Genomic DNA, 22,162 nt, shown 5'->3' with positions numbered 1-22,162 from the left:
AAAGGCTCTGTTGATTACCAATATTCTCTATTAATTACCCTCAACTAGCTAACAATAATTAGTATTAACTTTATACCCCCATACATATAGTTTTTCATACTTTCATTAACTTTTATTCACTTAGAAAATGAACTTATTGAAGAAATGTCATAAGTTTAATTATCAGTGTTCAGGAGCCTCTCCAAGATATTACAAACTTCTCATTCAAACCAAATTTAAAATAGCATCTGCCTTAATATCAAAATCACTGAGAAAGATCAGACTTTTCACATGAGTCTTCTTACCCTCCAAATATAGTCTTTCTTCTATGACTAGAACAGGCAAAACCAAATTTCGTTAAAAGGTACAGTAGGAAATAATTACTTACTCTGAAGAGTCAGTGAGTAATAAATAGAACATTTACCAGGAAAAAAATGTTTTTCTTTTAAAATGTGGATTATAAATCAATAATCAGATTATTTTAATGTTAACTTCACTTTTTAAAAACCATATATTTTATTTTGGCAGAGATAGAGCAAGTGAGATAGAAACTAGTCCAAAATGAAAATCATATGATGTTAATTTTTAAAATCTAAGATTAAGAAAAATTGCCCTTGAAAATCTACTATAGGCACATAATGTCACTGTCATTCTCAGCCTAGAAAGGGAATCATGAGGTTCAAAGAACAAAAAAAGAAAAAAAAATTATGAACTTATTTAGTTAAGTGCAATAGTTTTAAAACTTAAACTATAGTTCTCTTTTGGGAAATGAACAGCCAATTCAGCTACTAAAATTTAAAATAAAAAAAGTGACATGAAAATAAATCAATCTGCCAGATACTTTAATGAACAAATCAATGTTAAAGTAGATAAATGAATGTATGGTGCTATAAAACATATCTACTAGGTAACTTGATAATTTTTTTAAATGAAACTTAAAAGTTATACTAAAAAATTTGAATTTGTACACACTATCACTTTAATTTCTATTCCAAAATGGTCATCCCAGTTCATGGGGTAATATTATCCATATAGAATTCTACATCTAACATCAGCCACCAACAATAAATCCTCATGTTATTTTAAAACAATGCCTTATCAAATTTCTTAAGATAATTAAGAAAAACAGTCATTCAGTTATTTTTCAAAAGGCTACTTAAATATTTTATACAGAAACAGGCATTTCATTTCATTGTTTTCTTTTAAAGACTTAAGCAATCTTTGTATTAGTTCCTCCCACTGACTTGTAAGGTAATTATACATACCACAGTCTGATGATTAACTTGAATCACTTCATCGCCAGCATGGATCTTCTTGCACCGATCCGCAGGTGACTAAATTAAACATGAAGGAAATGATAAAGAATGTAAGTTTTATCAATCATTTCCTCTCTATGGAAACACTATCATAAGTTCACTCCTTTAAATTAGATCAAGAGCTTAATTATAATCTTCATAAAATTAAACTAAAAAAATGTTACTAATATTCGATATTTAATTCAGATGACCATTATATCTACTACTGTAGGCAAGAATCCCTTAGAAGAAATGGAGTATCCCTCATAGTCAACAAGAGTCCGAAATGCAGTACTTGGACGCAGTCTCAAAAATGACAGAATGATCTCTGTTCGTTTCCAAGGCAAACCATTCAGTATCACAGAAATCTAAGCCTATGCCCCAACCAGTAATGCTGAAGAAGCTGAAGCTGAACGGCTCTATGAAACTCCAATACTTTGGCCACCTGATGCGAAGAACCGACTCACTGAAAAGACTCTGATGCTGGGAAAGACTGAAGGCATGAGTAGGGGACGACAGAGGATGAGACGGTTGCATGGTATCACCAACTCAATGCACCTAAGTTTGAGCAAGCTGCGGGAGTTGGTGATGGACAGGGAAGCCTGGCGTGCTGCAGTCCACTGGGTAGCAGAGAGTTGGACAAGACTGAGCGACTGAACTGACTAAATATTTGATATACTATTTGTATTCTATGTAAAACTAATGACAGAAAGCAGGAATGTAAGACAATATATAGATATTTATGTTGTAAAAGACCATTATGTTTCTGAGACCATTAGGGAAAAATAATAACGGCAGATTGTAAACAGGCAACCCTCTCAGTAGTTCTACTGGGGCATCTGGTTCAAAAATATATATGTTAAAACATAATCTTTTAAAACTTTGGTCTTTTTCATTTAATACAAATAATTCACATTAACTTCAGCAAATATTTTCAAGTACATCTTTATGATCAGCACCAAAGCTGTGTCAACTAATGATTATATCGCTAATTTATTTCATCATTAATACCATCAATTCTGAATAAATGAGAAAAGCAAATTGAAAGGATAGCCATTAGGTCAAAGTTACATTAAATAACATTATTTTCAGTATCTAACTACAAGAGAATCCTATTTCTAATGTTTCATGCAGCATAATACATTAGCAAAACCACATTAAATAAACTAAAATGCCAACATTTATACAGGATGTAACAATTTTATCATTTTTCCTCTTTATTCCCCAAAGAGATTAAAAACAAAAACAAACAAGAAAAAAAAAACTAGTAAACTAATATTGCCAAGTTTTCTGAAGTTTTTAGGAAACTAAAATGAGATTTAAGATAGAAATTTCATAATACTGTAAGAATTTAAAATACTGTACTATTCTTTATTTTTCCCTCTAATGACTATTGATTATGTATATTAGACATTTTAATGATAATGTGCATATGGGTTTTTGAATAGGCAGAAAATGTATTTTATGAAAAAAATGTATTTGTGTATTTATATATGTGTTAATTTATCAAACACAACTATAAATACTGTAATACAATTCATTATTATCTATTGAAAGGAAAAGAAGGATGATATGGTGATGGAACTGCAAAGTAAAATGCTACTTTTAAGACACTGGAATAGGATTTTCTTTAAAAATTATTTATAATAGGCTAGAATCCAAGGTTAGATGGTATCTCAGGGAATTCTACTTATTGAAGGAGTAACACAGCCACACAATTAAGAGGGTAGTTTACCTAGGATGTCAACTCAACTTTAAGAATAGTGTCACAACAAGAAAAAAACAAGCATTTATTTCACAGCACCTACCAAATCAGACAAGACCATGTAACATTTCTGAAAAGTTTGTAAATAGAGCTGTAACTATAGAGTCGGTCCCAGTGCTATTTGGCTTACAATTGATCCTTTTAAATGAGTGTATGAAAAAAAAATCAAGTCAATGGCTCTAATTCATAATGTAAAAGAGCTTGATAGTTGTTACATAAAATTCAAAGAAACTGAAACAACTTTTTGCACAGGGAAGTGAAAAAGGAAACAATTCATACAAAGTATAGACTTTTAGTGTTAAAATTTATCCTAGAGAGAGTTTATCCAAACCCCTAATTTTACAAAGGAAAAACTAAGAAACTAGGGTATAGCAAAACAAAATGACTTACCCACTTAGTGAGCAGCTTTACTAAGACTTAACACAGATCTAATGATAAATGACTTAGGGTACCAAAAATAGTGAAATACTTTCAAGAAAAAAGAATTAAATGATGAACTAGTAACATACCGTTTATATCTGAACTACTCATAGAATCAATCCTTCTTTGGTCACTCATCCATTTATAAAATATTACTAATTAATATAAACAATGCATAGTGCTCAACTTATTTTTTTTTAACAGACTCCATACAATGTAGAGAGATTGTTTTGATCAATTCTTCAAGATACAGTTAGTTCAAAATAACCACTTCTGTGATTCCTTCCTTGTTTTTATTTGGCAGCATTTACTATTTTTTTCCTTTGTCCATCTATGCAAATTTCAGGATCTGTTTACACAGATAAATCTGTACTTGTATGCCTTAGGGGCAGCAAGTTAGTTTAATTTAAAATTTTTTTCAATACCTAGTTTCAAGTCTGGAACACAACAGACATGAAGCAGAGTTTTGCTAAATGAACAAATGATCAAACAAATGATCAGTGGAATGTACACACCAATGAGAATGATCAATCAGTGACAAGAGTATAGTTTATAAGTATCTCACTGCATTTAAAAATGTTAAACAGCTGACAATATGCAAATAACGTATTCTTGATCTCATTTAACTCTTATATTTAATAACAATGAGATGCCAGCACAAAACTGCAACTTCAATGTATTTCACCATTCACAAGAAACTAAGTGAAGTGGAGGGGGAAAAAATCAACAAATGGTTAAAGTAATAGGTGAATTAGATGAAATAATGTTGTCTTTTTTAAAAAAAACGCTGGTAAAATGTTGAGAACAATAATAACTTGAGATTTAACTAATTTCACCTCAGTCTTCTTTGAAGGAACATGTTATAAACATGATTTGTCAGAATTTCTGAAAGAAAAATATCTGAAGCTCAAAACCTGCTTAAGAGAGTGGGATGGAAATCTGGGACAACCAAATGCAGAAATAATGACTTATTATGCAACTCAAATCTATTATAGTGATCATGTTAATGTCCAACACAATCATTTCACATTTCTATAGCTCTTTCTTTATAGTACAGTCTTTCATATTTATTATCTTATTTAATTTTCACAATAACCTAGTGAGGTATGCAGTACAGATAATATATTATTTACGATTTATAGTTGAGGACGGAAAAGGAAATGGCAACCCACTCCAGTATTCTTGCCTGGAGAATCCTGTGGACAGAGGAGCCTGGTGGGCTGCTGTCCATAGGGCTGCACAGAGTCGGACACGACTGAAGCAACTTAGTATGCACGCACGCATGCATAGTTGAGGAAATCAAAGCAGTGAGAGTGTAAATGACTCGTCAGAAATTACACTGTCAACAAAATCAAAATTGGGTGTACAGCCTAGACTTAGTGACTCTGACCTACTGCTTGCAGTGGAGCAGGTCTCAAAACCACCTTTTTAAAAATATATATAAATTTATTTATTTTAATTGGAGGTTAATTACTTTACAATATTGTATTGGTTCTGCCATACATCAACATGAATCCGCCACAGGTATACACGTGTTCCCCATCCTGAACCCCCCTCCCTCCTCCCTCCCCGTACCATCCCTCTGGGTCATCCCAGGACACCAGCCCCAAGCATCCAGCATCATGCATCGAACCTGGACTGGCTATTTGTTTCATATATGATATTATACATGTTTCAATGCCATTTTCCCAAATCATCCCAGCCTTACTCTTTCCCACAGAGTCCAAAAGACTGTTCTATACATCTGTGCACCTTTTAAAAGAGAATCTCTTATTAAAAAACAGACTGGTCTCCAGAGCTAATTCAGTAGGTCTGGGGTGGGGCATTCCCAAAGGAAGCTGATGCTGCTGGTCCAGGGATGGACTTCACTGTGAAAATGGGCCGATCTATATCATGCTGCCCCTTCACTGAATAAAGTTCAATTATACTTCAGGTATTCAGGAAACCTAACTTATCTGATGTTTCTTTCTTACACAATTTAAGTTTCCTAATAAAACTACACTATTTGTCAGATGGAGGTGGATTCTTTTGGATATTACAATAACTTGTCATGAATCAGAAAATATTTAACAATTCTCTGGCTTTGAACACAAAACATCTGATTTACTTCAGATAAATAGCTATTCTCAACTAACAAAAATGACTGAAATTCTCCCCAAATCAGTGCTTACTAACTCAGTATGTCTTTTTAGTTGTATATTTTAATCTGTTTATTTCCTCAGAAGTAAACCGGAATTATGTAAGTGCCATAAGATGGTTAACAATAAAAGACAAAACATACTCCAAAATTTGAAATGTTAGAATACTTACATTTTCTGTAGTTCCAGTAATTACATGGAGGCCATCATATGTTGATTTAATATACATACCCTAAAAAAACACAAAAAGACAGCATAGGAAAACAAATGAAAACTGAAATATTTTCAAGGATATTATAACCTCATTTACAAAAAGAATTGCCCTATCAAGTTAAAATTGCCATTGCCGCAGGGATGAATCCATGATTCAATAAGGCTGTCTTTAAACTTTAAGAAATTCCTATTTGAATGTTCTGGCTTCTAAAGTTTGCCTGAAGAAGCCTGTACTCAGCTTAATCAAATGATTATTTGAATAGTGAACTTACAAAATGCCTCATGGTAATTCAATATCCTGAAGAACATAGTTCACTCTCCTCAAAATCCATACTACATGTGCTGTGGCAAAATAAAAGTTACAATGGGAAATTAAAATATTGGGATATTATTAGTTTATTATATTTGATACATATTATACAATAAAAAGTAGGTTTCTATAGAGCCACTACAGAACTACTGGACACAGAATAATGATAAAATATTGTTTATATAAAAATTTTTTTTCTGTTCCTCTTTTGTGGTATCTTACACATTCTGTCTTAATCTTATTGCTGAAGTTTTAATAATTACATCCAATGACCTATCAATAATTAACAGGTGGAATTCCCTGGCAGTTCAGTGGTTAGGGCTCCACACTCTCACTGCTGAGGGCCCAGGTTCAATCCCTGGTTGGGGAATTAGATTCCACAAGCTGCACAATGTAGCCAAAAATGAATAAATATTTAAAATTAAAATCATAATAATATTAATTTAGAGGTAATGTGTGGCACCCCTCCTCCCAATAAAGAAGAAATTCCGTTTCCATTTAAACAAAGTGATTTCAGAAAAAGCTTCATTAAAAATAAAATATTATCTAGAAATCTTCAAATTATTAAAGTTTTAAGAACAAATGAAACCTTTAAGTTATGCCAGTTATGACAGGACCCTAAAAGAAATTACAAGAAAGGATTCACATTTTAAATACTGAAACATTTTCATTTAAATAAATCAGAAAAAAAAAAAAAATAGATGATTCTCTGAATGGCCTTTTTTCCTAAGGAACATTCTGATAAAAAATTTACTGAGTTTTACTTTGAAACTAATTTGCATCTCAACTATTGACTTCAAAAATTAAACAATACTAACTTTAAAATAAACCTGAAGCCTGAAATATAAGGGACTTAATAACTAAGAACAATCATTTTGGAAAAAGAAGACATTTAAATAATTATGTGTAGACAATTGCAGTGTTAATTTCCTATACCTGGATGTTAACATTTTGATATCTAAATGTACTTGTGTTTTCACTAAAAATAACTAAGAAATAAAAACAAGAAGCAATAAGCTCATGGCCTGGAATTATTAAGAAGTCATTGGGTAGGTTTTAATTCAGAAAAGTTATTTCAGTAATGTCATATGTCTAAGATGTTGGTATTAGTTCAGAGACTATTTAAGCCTGGATCTCTTACTGTGAAACAAAATAAATGTAATTTTACAAGATGTTCATTTATCTGTGAATTCTAATTTCTTATATGAAAGTTCATCATTTTATATGAAATAACTAACCTCAACAAACATAAAAATGGAAATTAATTAAGAAATTGGTTAGTTCTTGGCTACAACCATATGGTAATATTCAACCTTATACAGGTGACAAGTATATAACATACTTTATTTAATCCCATTATTTATTGGAAGGTAATGCAACAGTGCTACATAGAACAGGACAAGATTCTTGCAATCACTTCCCCCATGGGAGTTACCAAATGACATCAAATTAATAAAGAATTTTTAAGTACATTTGTAAGAGCGAAACACTAAATTTTGTTTTAGTTTTTTTACATAGAAGGATTGTGAGAGGATTAAGTGGAAAAAAAAACAGTGAAATAAAACAATATAGCAATATATAACTTGGACATACACAACAATCATCACTCAACATTATCTATCACTATCATCACTAACAGCTACTTGTTACAATCTGCTAAGGATTGTGTTAGTGTTTGACATTTATTTACAATGGTCTGTGTGGTACACACTATGATTCTCTCTGTTTCAGGAATAAGGAAACTGAGTTACTGATAGACTGGGCAGGTCTGCCAAAGGAGGTGAAGCTGTGTTTTGAGCCCAGACAATATTCTCAACCATGAGGCTCCTAATTTACAGATTTATTAACAGAAGGGTTGTCTACCTTCACTTTCCTTATTAGAACAGAATATTTGGGAATTGTAGATACTGAGTCAAACAGTCACTGTTTAACATCCATTCTAAAAAGATGAAGACCTCTCTAGCACACATATACTAAGTTCAATGTGGTTATAAAAGAATAACTGGGTTTGACCTTTTACAAATTTATTTTAATCACCTACCTCTTCTGACAACTGCAAGTAAAAGTTGATTATATTTCTCTCCACACTTCTTTCAACAGTGCATTACTGATTATGAATTAAGGTGTTTGATAAGAGCTCTATATAATTTCTTAAATGATTATGTCATAAAGAAAGTCTGGTCTCCTAAAATAAATATTTAGAAAAATCATTATATTCATCAGGATAATAAGAACTCATGGACATAATCTAGTTATGACTCAGGAAATGAAATCTGTATGCAATTACTACACATACCAGGAACTTTTAAAATGGCAATTGTAAACTAAAGCAAGTTATCAATTAGTTATAGGAAGAGGATTTCATCATTATATATAATTAAATGTGTAATTTATATTAAAGCTAATTTTTTTCAGATGGACAAAGTATATTTTTAAATGCTTAAATAAATAAGGATCTAGCTATGTATACAGAGTTCAGTTTTAGCAACTTCATAGTTATGAGCAATAAAACAAATAAAACATATTTTTAAAATGCCACATAGAATGAAGATATTTTGTTTTATGCAACAAACCATTCATTGTAACTGCTTTTCATAATCAAGACTGACTTCTTCAGCTTTTTCATCTTTCTGGTGGTACTAACAAGGAAAATGGTCAAAAGTCAGGCACAAACAGAAAGTAAGAGAAGAAACAAGTTACTTGGATGCGTTTCAAACTAATCATCTTCTGAATAATGAAGAGTTCACAGAAATACATCTGATCACTTGGTCACCTCTCAGAAAGGGTCAAACAGCAGAAGGACATGTAATTCAAATGATCCTTTTTTTGGGACTGAGACAAATCTGGTTTTCCATTTCATCAAAATCTTCATTCTTCCTTCCTTCCTTTTTTCTTTTAAAGCAATTAATTAATTCTGGAGCTGACTCCAACAGCTCCCTGTCTTCTGTTCAGCTTACCAAAATGACATTTGCTTTACTATCTTCAAATGGCGGTTAACCAATGGAGCCAAAGCAACCTCACAGTCAAGTCAATGGAATAAAGCATTTTAGGAGCGAGTCCAAGTGCCTAAACAGCAAAAGAACTCTCTAAAGCAAAGAGGCTTTCTCAAGGTTGCTCCCTAAGCCCTTTCCTCTCTATTCTTTCCCATCTCTTGGCTCTGATCTAGTTTTGATATGTTCTAATAGTTCTCATTTTCCTTTCTTTAACTTTTTGCTAATTATTGTTATTTAAAAGCATTTTAGAAGCTAGCTTGATATATTTTAACTATTACTAAGCACAATGCCCACTATTCCTTATAATGTTCAGGACTCTCAAAACTAAGAAATCCTAGGACTACTTTGACTACTTAGGTAGAAAGTTGATGAACAATCTATCTAGTTTATCAGTGCAAGAATAAAGCCCGTTACCTTTTACCTATGAGGGATGTTCTGCTTTGAAAGAGGCAGAAGATCATCTGCAGATGTTTTAAACTGATTAAACTTCATTAAAGCTTGGTATTCTCTCATGTTTTTCTGTTCCTTTCCTTCATTTAAACACTTCTATGGCTAAGCTCATGCTAAATGTCACCCAAATCCTCAAATCTATTTCAAATGTGACTAAACTTAAATCAAGTGATTTATTTTTTTTTTATTATTTTATTTTATTTTTTTTTAAATTTTAAAATCTTTAATTCTTACATGCATATTGATTTTTAAAATGATACCTTGAGTAAAGTTACATAAGATTTTTATTCAGTCATCTCCCCTTTAACATGAATCACATGAAATGGTTTTTCACATAACCCCTTTTATTAATATTCAATATGTTAGCTTTTTCTTTTTGTCCCTTGGAAATATTTTCCCAATGAAATGGTTTGGATTACCCTTTTAAATGGATTCCTCTAAGTAGTTCTAATTTTAAAGTCATCCTCCTGAACTTCTCGTACCTCCTTTTAGCCACCCCAAGTTTAACTGTGGGATAATGGAACAAACTTTGGTAAATTGCACCTCATTTAGATTTACCTGGATTTAATCTCTGCCTCTATTGTATGTTACGTTAATGTCATACACGGCAAACTGGTGAGGATCTATGATACCATTTTCTCATTAATACCTACTCTACAGAGTTGTGAGGATGATACCTGGTTAATGGTAGGTACTCACTCCTTCCTTTTCTCTACCAGCTCTCTTTCAGAATAACTGAACCTGGTTCTTGGCATTTTAAGTTCATGACTATTCCAAAGAGCACATCCAGCTCTACATACTTGAAATTAAAAAAATAAAAGACCCCTGTCCAGGGGGTCTTTTGAAAATAAAAATCAAGGTTTCATCAAGTCCATAAATGAGCAATGTGTTGACTCACTTCACATGGTTATTTTCACCTCATTATTTCAGTGGAAATTAGAGGGAATATTCAGGCTTTTTTTCTCAGGACAATACTGTCCTCAGAACTGCAAATTCATAGAGCTACAGGGAGCTTTAAAGAGGATCTAGTCCATCCCTTAGCACTCTTGCCTGGAAAATCCCATGGATGGAGGAGTCTGGCAGGCTGCAGTCCATGGGGTCACGAAGAGTTGGATACGACTGAGCGACTTCCCTTTCATTTTTCACTTTCATGCATTGGAGAAGGAAATGGCAACCCACTCTGGTGTTCTTGCCTGGAGAGTCCCAGGGACGGGGGAGCCTGGTGGGCTGCCTTCTACGGGGTCGCACAGAGTCAGACACGACTGAAGCGACTTAGCAGCAGCAGCAGCAGTCCATCCCTTCCTGCCCCTCACATTCTACAGATGAAAATATCACAGCCAAGGAGGTTTAATTTACTTCCTCACCTCTCCCATATCCCACTCACAGCTCTATTTTATGGAAGTGATTTGTATCCAGATTTTCTGTCTCCTACTCTAACATTACATAGTAGCAGTTCATAATTTCTCACAGTGCAAAGCACGCTTAAAGAACTTTCTTTCCTTCAGAACTACTAAAAGGGGAGATTTTAAAGAAGGAAAATCTTTAATACTACGGGTAGAAAGATGCTTTAAATAAAATCGGACTTTGTAAAACATAACTAAAAGGAAGTAAGAATTAAAATCATAAATATTACTTCAAATAAGTTTATAAACATTAAGATAAATTCTAAAACTAATAAAAATATAGCTAATAACACTTATAGGTTACAATGATGACATACTTTGGCTATATTTGAGATGCTAATTTCCATCTTTCCAGGAAAATACAGATACAAGCCACAAAAAGACAGGGAACTATGATTACTCAAAAGTAATTTGTTAAGCATCCAGAGAAAAGTCGTTCTATAGAAAACAGGACTTTAAGCCAAAAAAATCACTGGTGACCAATGAAGGTGTTGCTCCCAGAAACCGTTCTATATATATATATACACACACACGCACACACACACACATATATATACACATTTACACATATACCACACACATACATTCAATCGAAGAAGGAAGGTCACGTAAAAAGTTAAACCTGCACAGGAATCTATAAGAATATATTATCTGAATTACACTGTTAACAGTAGTTTTTAAGATTTCTATTTTCTAAAATATCCTTATTAGTGTTCTTGGAAAATTCACCTATAGGGAGAGTAGAAACAAGGTAGCATCAAACTATCATGAAATAGTTGTGTGGTAGGCAAGATGTTCTCCAGTCAGTTTCCTGTTTTTTTTTTTTTTTCATCTCTCACTTATTAATAGTAATATTATATGCTTTCCTTCTAGAGGCTCATTAAAAGACAAGGTATCCCTTGGGTTAAATTTAGAATCAATAAAATTTTTAATCAGGTGAACAAAATATAGAAGATTATCTTTATTATGACATAATAAAAAATACATCTCATAGATGTTAGCCTAGTTTTAGTGATATCTACCTGCTTACTTACCCTTAAAAGAAAGAAAAGATGTGAATTATAAAGAATATTGGGTTTATTTAGCCTATACAATCTAAGGGAAGAGAGACCTATTAAAACGAACAAACAAAAGCAAAATAAACAAAACACCCATTTACATCAGCAGGTAACACTGCAGTTTTTATTATGAAATTCTTAAATTTCCTGTAAATCTAAGGAACTTTGATGGAGAAGGCAATGGCACCCCACTCCAGTACTCTTGCCTGGAAAATCCCATGGACGGAGGAGCCTGGAAGGTTGCAGTCCATGGGGTTGCTGAGGGTTGGACCCAACTGAGCGACTTCCCTTTCATTTTTCATTTTCATGCATTGAAGAAGGAATTGGCAACCCACTCCAGTGTTCCTGCCTGGAGAATCCCAAGGACGGGGGAGCCTGGTGGGCTGCCGTCTCTGGGGTCGCACAGAGTTGGACACGACTGAAGTGACTTAGCAGCAGCAGCAAGGAACTTTGATAAGGGTTAAAAATGTAACTAAAGCTAATTTATTTACTGAAGTAAACAGGCTAATTCAGAAATCACTATTTTAAATTTTCTCTCATTTTATCTTTATAAAACTTTTTATCATGACTAACTCCCACCACTTCAATTCCTTCCTCTAGGGGAGAAAAAAAAAACAAAACCTATTCATTCTGTTAAAATTAATGAATTCTCATATTTGGGGGCTGCCCACCCATACTATTAGCTGTTGATGGATGGTAGCTTTGATAAACATGGTTTCTCTTACCAGCCCTTCACTTGGTTTGATGTTTGCCAGCTGAATCACTTCAAGGTGGGCAGACTGTGAAACTAGAGGATCTGATGACAGGGATATGATGTGGTCACAGACTCCAGAAAGAGTTTTACACTGAAAACAAACAAATAAAAAATTATGGTCAACACATGTTGTAAATAAATCACTTTTTTATTGTAATATCTTTTACAAGGAAAAAGAAAAAATAGAAGAAGGTACTTGGCATTTTATTTTATAATATCTGAATTAAAAAGATATTCAGGTTAAGAAATACACACACACAAAACACATCTATGTCTAAACTATAAATATAAGAAAGTGAAGTCGCTCAGTCGTATCCGACTCTTTGCGACCCTGTGGGATTCTCCAGGCAAGAATACTGGGGTGGGTTGCCACTTTCTTCTCCAGGGGATCTTCCAGACCCAGGGATTGAACCCAGGTCTCCCGCATTGCAGGCAGACCCTTTAACCTCTGAGCCACCAGAGCAGACCCCAATAAATATAAGAACTACACATCAAAATTGGAAGATCTCCTGGAGAAGGAAATGGCAACCCACTCCAGTATTCTTGCTTGGAGAATCGCATGGACAGGGAAGCCAGGTGGGCTACAGTCCATGGGATTGCAAAGAGTCGGACTTGATTGAAGTGACTTAGCATGAATGCATACATAAAAATATTCAAGAAAGTTATGGTTATGTTTTGTTTCTATTATTTGATTCATCAGATCTAAAATGAAATGATTGTATCAAAACAATCTTAATAACCTGAACACTTCTTGATACCAGCCACTGGATGGAAGAGAATTCAACAACTTCAAAGACCTTGAAGGTTTTCTACTTTATGATCAGAAAAGTTAAAAAAAAAAAATCCAGCCAAAATCCAGGGAAAACGAATCTCACAAATCTGCTTGGTGAACTCCTCCCTCTCATTTGTCTAGATTTTTCTTCTCAAGGTTACCTTTCTGCAAAGTTCCCCCTTCCTCCAGGCAAAGTTTGGCACTCCCTCAAACCTGCTTTCTCAACATTCTATGAACTGTCCGAAACTGTATAGCTTCATTCAGAAGCCCTCTAAGGCTGGGACTACGTTCTACTCATCTCTGACTTCTCTTCCTCCCCTACCCTTGGGAGACAGATCCTAGAACATTTGTTGTTGTTGACTGAGGACACAAAATTAGTGCTTAAATTAGGATAAATCTATTCATACCTTCTATCCAACATGTTATATTTGTTCTGTGACCACTTCATTACTCTACTTAAGGGGGTCAGTTCCCTCAGGGCTCTTTATTTGCTGCATTCTCTACACGGTCCATGACCTTGGTCTCTGCTTGGTTCAGCTTTCTCACCCCACAGAAACTGCCTGGCTAAATTTCTCCCCCTTATTGCAGCCCTGCCCTTTGCATCTGCTTTTCATGGCTGCACGTTTACTGTGGCTATCAACCCCTAAGGACAGACCATGGACAGCATGGAAAGCATCAGCTTGGTATGAAGAGATGTGGGCAATCACCACACTGCCAGCTACTTGCTGTGTGTCTGTGAGCAAGTTATCTTATATCCTTGAAGTTCAGTTTACACATGTAGAAAATGAGGTAATAAAAAATTATTTTATATGTTTTACATGACAAATCAGTATAATGAATATATATTTTAAAAGTCTAATACGGTTTCTATCCAAAGAAGACATCAAATAAATGTTTATTCTTCCCTTGTTGCTTTCTGTAAGCTCAAAGGGCTTGGTTCTCACTCATGGGATGAATTATCTTATTATTCTTAACTCCATGGCCTTGCTAATGATGTTACAATGACCAGTAATCATAGTGCATGGTCATAATGGGAAGTTCAAACCTCTTTACTCTCTCTGATGTTCAAGTTTCAATGCTTTCAAGAGATACCGTGTAGGTATTTACCCTGAAGCTGCTAAGCAAAGTGAGAACAGGAAGACTATCTCTCAGAACTATAGGGAACTGCACAGGGTGAACATCATAGGCATATGACTTGTGCACAAGGGCCTGCATTTAGTATTACACTCTGCTGGTGCCATTTTGGCATTCTTAATTCTTTTTGAACAAGGAGCTTCATATTTTCACTTTGCACTGGCCCATCCTGGGACGGTAGTTTTTGTGTTTTTTAAATTTCTTTTGAAAATATTCATCAGCAGCCAGGAGGAAAAAGACAGAATGGCAGCCCTTTACAAAAATGTCTACGGTTCAAATTGCTACTGTTTGATGGGAAGAAAAGCAACTGGGGCAGATTTAAATCTTTTAACTGTTCCTTTCCTTTCTTAAGTGGTTTCATTTTCATTCTTATTTTCTCTCTATCTCAAGAGTGGTGGGGGGCAGGATGGATAACAATGTTAATATGAAGGGTTTCTATACAGAATACTTGAATTGCATGATAATCTGAAAATAAATAGGAAGGTAAAGAATATATAAAAATGGCTCAACATGTGTGTACTGCAACACTCAAGGCCTCATATAACACACTAGTAATGGGCAACAGTAGCTCTCCTATTCAAGTACTGGAAGCACTCAGAAGTGGAGTAGGAGGAAAAGAAGAAAAACTACACTGTAGGTATTTTTACAAAAAAAAAAAAAACACAATTAAATCTACCATATTAAGTTGCAAATCATTTTTTCAGATTTCTCTACTGAGTAATTTTATTTGTCAAATGCCTGCTATGTTCTAGGTCTGCTGGAAATATGAAAGATGAATAAAACATTGACTTTACTAGCAAAGCTATCAGGATTTAACAGATTAAAAACTTTGGAAAAAATAATAGAAAGACTTAGAAAAGAAACTTGGCTAGAACCTTGCTCCCTATTTGAGAGATAACCTACTAGAATCTTTATATTGTAGCATTTGGCACTTGCTTCAATAAGCCAGTTAGAAGGGATACAAAATGGCTTGGTTTCATATGCTAATTCTACACTCATTACTGTATCATACACCAAGCCACTGCAGGAAACCACATTAAGGGTACTACAGAAAAGTTCCAAGGAAGTTAGTATTTTTATTTATTTTTTAAATATTTACTGAATTTGAAGTAGGGTTTAGAACTTCTTTTTCTTTTTTTAAAATAATTTTTAAGGGTCATTTTCCACTTACAGTTATTATAGAATATTGGCTAGATTCCCCACATTGTACCACACATCCTTGAGCCTATTTTACACCTAACACTTTGTATCTCCCACTCTCCACCCCTAGATTTCTCTTCCCTCCCACAGTGGTAACCACTACTTTGTTCTGTGATTTGGTTTCTTTTTTGTTATATTCAGTAGTATGAATGAAAAAATACTGTCTGCCATATCCACAAACAAAGGATGCAGAGACCACCAAGCCCTTAGCCACTGCAGCCACCCTCAAAGGTGCACCCCGAGGAGACTGAGAATGAGAAAGAAGAGGGTGCTGGCTAAGGTGTGTATCAAAAGAATTAATTTCAGTGAACCAGACTCCTGCATCTTCCCATACATGGGCAAGTACTAATTTCGTTAACTTGAGATATTTGGTTTTCTTTCATTGACAGTGATCTTTTGATGTTCCCTAGTCTTTGTTGCAAAAACCCATATATACCCTGGTTACTCCCTAACCTCTTGGGAGCTGTTCCTCAGAACTATTTGAGAGGCTGCTTATAGGACTTGAGTTCTCAGACAGCCTACCAAATAAACCATAATTCTCAACTTTTAGGTTTTGCATTTTATTCAGTTGACACTAGTCTGTTGTAGATTTTAGATTCCACATATAAGTGACATCTAAAGTATTTGTCTTTCTCAGTCTGACTTATGTCACTTACCATGATGCCCTACACGTCCTTGTAAAAAGTTAATTTTTCCCTTCAGTGAAATTATAATATTATGCCATCATATTAACACACAGTATTATCTATTGCTACCTAATAGTGTATCCCAGAGAAAGAAAATTAACTATAATATACTAAGAAAATACATTCTTTATTATTAAAAGTTAACATCAACACTACAGAGTACCTACCATGTGTGCTACACAACGCTAAATACCTCATTATTTCATGCATCTTTTTAACAACTTTCTGAAGTAGTTATTATTATAGTCAGTTTAGTAGATGAGAATGGAGAAGGCAATGGCACCCCACTCCAGTACTCTTGCCTGGAAAATCCCATGGGCGGAGGAGCCTGGTAGGCTGCAGTCCATGGGGTCTTGAAGAGTCAGACACCACTGAGTGACTTCACTTTCACTTTTCACTTTCATGCATTGGAGAAGGAAATGGCAACCCACTCCAGTATTCTTGCCTGGAGAATCCCAGGGACGGAGGAGCTTAGTGGGCTGCTGTCTATGGGGTTGCAGAGAGTCGGACACAACTAAAGTGACTTAGCAGCAGCAGCAGCAGCAGATGAGAAAGCAAGGCTAAATAAAGTCACTGTCTTGGCAACAAAACAATCTGACTTCTTAATCATTATGCTTACCATCTCTTCAATCCTTAAATCTCCATTTGTTGATTAGTTTAATTTTTTATTGTTTAAAATCTATGTTAGTATTAAAGGGACGTTATATAACATGTTTAAACTACATAGTATAATGAAATGTAAGGTGTGCCTACAAGTGTTCTTGCAATTTATAATGCAGTTTAGATAAGAACTAGTAGACTTGGGAGTATGAAAGAAGCAGCTCTCCGGGAAAACTTGCAATTTTAGCAACAAAAAAGACAACTCTATTCTAGTTAGAAGATAACTGTAGCCACTTGCATAAAGGAGATTCTTTCACTATTTTTGCAATATTTATATCAAAGAATTTTAAATTCTATTTATCTTTAGTTCTAAAAATAGAAACAATTTTTGAAATTTTAAATTAAAGCCTAGTAAAATATGTCTTTAGTATAAAGGAAACATAACATGGCAATGAGTATTATAACTGATCCTCTGGATTCTGTTTATACTATGCAAAATGGTGAGAAAAGATTAGTGACTGAATAACAGTTAACAGATATGGTTAGCTAGTATTTAAGAAACTTTTAAAACAGAAGAGTGTCATGGGCTGGATTTAATGGTATTAGCATTTTTTTCCTCTCCAGTTATTTATACAAATTTCAAATTTGAAATAATATAATCATAGAGTATATTTTCAGGAAGAAATAGGGCCTTTTCATCCTCTATCCTATACACATAGTATATTTTATATAGGTTTTCATATAATGTATGGCTGGTTCACCCAAATCTAAAAGTTCTTAGGGGAAAAAAATATCTGAACATAGCACGTTTAGTATAAAATAGTGGTTTTTAAAAAGTCATAAAAGCAATGTTTCAGCCACTGTGAAGATTCGAAAAACAGCAATCTTACAATAATATACTAACCACTAACAGAGCATTATTTCAGTATCTCTGATGAGCATTCTTTCATTATCACTGAACCTGTCAGACACTTTTTAGATTAATATGTGAAATAAACTATAGTATTTTTAAAAGAAAATGGAGAAAGCATTCTAAGTGCAAACAACAGTGAATAGGGAAGGAGTAAGTAAAAAGTTTTAAGTCAGCCTCTTAGCCTGGGAGCATATTCAGCCAGACATGATTAAGCTACTTAAAGTATTTTTATTTATGCTTTTCTAAATAAGTAGAATACTGGATAGTTATTCTTCTGAGTATACTGGAGGAAATGAATGGAAATTATCTTCATATTTCAAAATAAGAAATTCATTTCACATAGAAAAGAACCTCAGGTTCAGAAGTTTAACAAAAGGATTTATACAAGGAAATTTCTACTTTCAGGTATACACATATATAAAAGGGACAACAGTGTAAAACTAAGATAAAATGAGGAAACAATAAACAGATGAATATGTATTTTAAGATGGGAAAAATGATGTGAAAGCTACAATTTAAGGACAGCAAAAATAATTCAGGTTTCTTATCAATAATATGAAAAACATTAACAAAAGTTTAGTTTTGATAAATAATATATACATATTAAAAGTTATTGATATATAAATAATGTTTCAACTAAAATAGTCTAGAGGACAAAGCATATTTTTATTTTGTTTGGTTTATATATTATTATACCTCAGTATTATTACGGAGAAGGAAATGGCACCCCACTCCAGTGTTATTGCCTGGAGAATCCCAGGGACGGGAAGCCTGGTGGGCTGCCATCTATGGGGTCACACAGAGTCAGACATGACTGAAACAACTTAGTAGCAGTATTATAAATCACGTAACTGCCAATTTAGTATATTTCCAATATAATTGGTAAACGAGAGGCTTTGTTTTTATAAAATAGTACAAATTTAGTCCAATATTAAATAGTGAAAACTCTAAATTATATAAGCTTCATTCAGAAATACAGTGTTTATAGTACTTGCCAGATCTATGCTGAGTTAGCAACTGTGCACTTACAATGGCTCCCTAAACCTACTTTGGGCTTCCCAGGAGGCACTAGTGGTAAAGATCCTGCCTGTCAATGCAGGAGAGTTAAAAGATGCAGTTTTGATCCCTGGGTTGGGAAGATCCCTTGGAGGAGGGAATGGTAAACCACTTCAGTACTCTTGCTTGGAGAATCCCATGGACAGAGGAGCCTGGTAGGTCACAAAGTCCATAGGGTCACAAATAGTCGGATACGACCGAAGTGACTTAGCACACACCAACCTACTCTACAGCACAGGGAACTCTACTCAGTATTTTATAATAACCTAAATAGGAAAAGACTCTGAAAAAGAATACATATATGTATAACTGAATCACTTTTTTATACACCTGAAATTAATACATTGTAAATCAACTATGAAGTGAAGTGAAAGTTGCTCAGTCATGTCCGATTCTTTGCAACCCCATGGACTATACTGTTGATGGAATTCTCTAGGTATCCCACACTGCAGGTGGATTCTTTTACAGCTGAGCGACAAGGGAAGCCCATAAATCAACTATACTCTAATATAGAATAAAAATTAAAACAGGAGTGAACAATTAATTTAAATTGATATTAAGAAGTATTAATACATCTGTGTTTCTTTTGCTGTCTCACATACAGACACATTCCCCAACATAGGAAGAATTTCTTACTCATATGAGTAAAAAGAACTGTTCGAGAAATCTTTTTTAAACTTTAAAAACTAATACAATAGAATAAAATTTCAATTTTAAACCAATATAAAAATTATATTTGTATATAACAAAGATTAAGAGTCTCATAGAGCTTCAGAAAGCAACTGTATTTACAAATAAACAATAAAGGTCATATGAACTTTTTTCCAAAAAGACCTAGAAAACTCTCCAATCCCTTTAGGTTTCAGACTGATGGTGGGGGAAAAACACAACAAAACTATTGGCAAAATGTAAAGAAATCACCACCACCACTGTTTTATTAAGCCATTCATTCATTCAAAAAGCACTGAGTATCTGTTATATGATTTAAATGTCACTGCTACTTTTAAGGATTTGTTAAACTGAGACAGTGTTTCTGGTGATGTATTTGGCTTGTTCTTAGTATCACTGACATTAACCATGTTGTCCTTGTGTTCCTGATGGCAGAGAGGAATAATACTTTAAAATAATAATCATCAAAGAATGATGAGGTCAGTACCAACCAGTGAGAAAACCTCAGTCCCAAACGTACACCTACTTTGATGAGCAAGAAGTGGATCCATGATACTTCCAACTTACTTCCAATTACTTTCATGAGGCATCCTGTTGTTATTCAGTCATTAAGTGGTCTGTCCGATTCTTTGCAACCCCATGAATTGCAGCATGCAAGGCTTCCTTGTCCTCCACTGTCTCCTGGAGTTTGCTCAAGCTCATATTCATTGAATCGATGATGCCATCCAATCGTCTCATCCTCTGTTGCCCACTTCTCATCCTGCCCTCAATCTTTTCAGTATCAGGGTCTTTTCTAATGAGCTGGCCCTTTGTATCAAGTGGCCAAAGTATAGCAGCTTCAGCATCAGTACAACTACTTTCCTGAGGCATCCTGGTCTGAATTAAAGCTGGGACATGAGCCTCCATTGTTCTTTTGTTTTCTGATAGGGAAACAGTCAGATGGAAACCAGAACTGAATCTGGGAAAATCTCCATCCTATTTACCTTCTCTCTCTGAAGCAGAAAGTAGAGCCAACAGGCTTATAGGGAGTTCTCAGGCAGATGAGAGGGGTACTCATTAGAATGCACACTACTTTCCAGGCTAAAGATTAACAAGAGTCTGGAAATACCAGTGGTTCAAGCAAGATGTAGGTTATTAAGAAGACGATTTCATTTTATTTCAGAGTCAAATAGCAAGAGTGAAACAGTTCATTATGTTTGGATGGGCTTCTGGAAAATCCAGGCACTAGATATACAGTTTACGGACAAATGGGGAACAAATAGCAGAAACCTGGGACCAATGTCTTTACTTTTAGTAGAGAAGTTCAAAGTTGCCATATGTGATTTTATGGAGAAAAGTTAATCACATTGGACAAGTTATTAGTTCACGGGCTCTCAGCTCCAAATTCACCCTTCAGTGTTTGCTCTAGGAACAGGCAGGACCTTTGTGCTCTACAGTAAGGACAATGTTAAGTTTGTATCAGCAGAGGGTGCTGGAGGGATAGGGAAAGGAGAGGGAAGCTTTTCTTCTTTCCTTTGTGCAGTGTTTTGTTTTATTTGCTTCTGGTACAAAGTCCATTAGCAGAAGTGTGAGGGGACATCCATGATGCCCAGACTATGTAGTCCCTCAGTGACCTCATAGCCTCAGTGTGGGCTCACCGACCACCATGCTATAGCCCTGTCAGCGTCACACTCACAGCAGCAGCTTCCCACTCCCTCTGTGAGGACTCTTACCAGCATCACTTGCCTGTATCCTGGAAGGTTGTTTCCTGCTTGTCTGGACCAGCTCTGGTTAGGCAACGCGGTGAAGCCGCAATGTGATTGTTCTAATGAGCTCTGACCCTCAGCATGGAGGAACGGTGTCCACTTACAAGCTGTCCTTCCTTGGGTACTCTGTCTTAGTCCTAGGGCATGCTTTAGCGGTATTCTTCCACCACCGTTTAATAATTATTTAGATTAAACTTCCCTTGTTTAAGCTACCGTGTAATTTCTGTCTCCAGATGGATTCAATTATCTTTTTGAAGAAATCTTTACATTTACAGTGACAATAACTATAGTTTTTTTTAAAAAAACATAGTGTCTTTGATCACATAAAGAATGATCTTAGATTAAGACAGTCCTTCAATCATCTCTTTATGTGGCCATATTGTTTTTTACTGAGTTTGTGAGTCACCAAAGATTTATGGCATTTAGATCTTTGAAATCAAACACTCCACTACCCCAACTTAATCTGAAAGGCTAATTTAGTTTGTTCATAACTAGTAAGTGCCAGAATGGGGTCAGGACATAAAATCTTTTTAACTCTCAAATTGCTGCTCTTTCTACTACATTATTTAGCCTCACTTGACTTAACAACTGAAACAAATACTCTTTGAT

General features: G+C 34.6%; 1 protein-coding gene across 8 annotated transcripts in view; it reads right to left on the bottom strand.

Moving 5' to 3' along the window:
* CNKSR2 (connector enhancer of kinase suppressor of Ras 2) overlaps positions 1-22,162 on the bottom strand; it is a 286,492-nt gene that overhangs the window by 144,149 nt on the left and 120,181 nt on the right. For all 8 annotated transcript variants that reach the window (XM_027963027.2, XM_027963028.2, XM_027963029.2 and 5 more), the window contains exons 6-8: positions 12,750-12,869; positions 5,770-5,829; positions 1,245-1,313 (exon numbers count right to left, since the gene is read on the bottom strand). In XM_027963027.2, the coding sequence (XP_027818828.1) occupies positions 1,245-1,313; positions 5,770-5,829; positions 12,750-12,869 (249 nt within the window). The remainder of the gene's footprint in view (positions 1-1,244; positions 1,314-5,769; positions 5,830-12,749; positions 12,870-22,162) is intronic.

The sequence above is a fragment of the Ovis aries genome, chromosome X, assembly GCF_016772045.2.
Source record: "Ovis aries strain OAR_USU_Benz2616 breed Rambouillet chromosome X, ARS-UI_Ramb_v3.0, whole genome shotgun sequence".
Lineage (NCBI taxonomy): Eukaryota > Metazoa > Chordata > Mammalia > Artiodactyla > Bovidae > Ovis > Ovis aries.
This window is presented reverse-complemented; position numbering and strand designations above follow the sequence as displayed.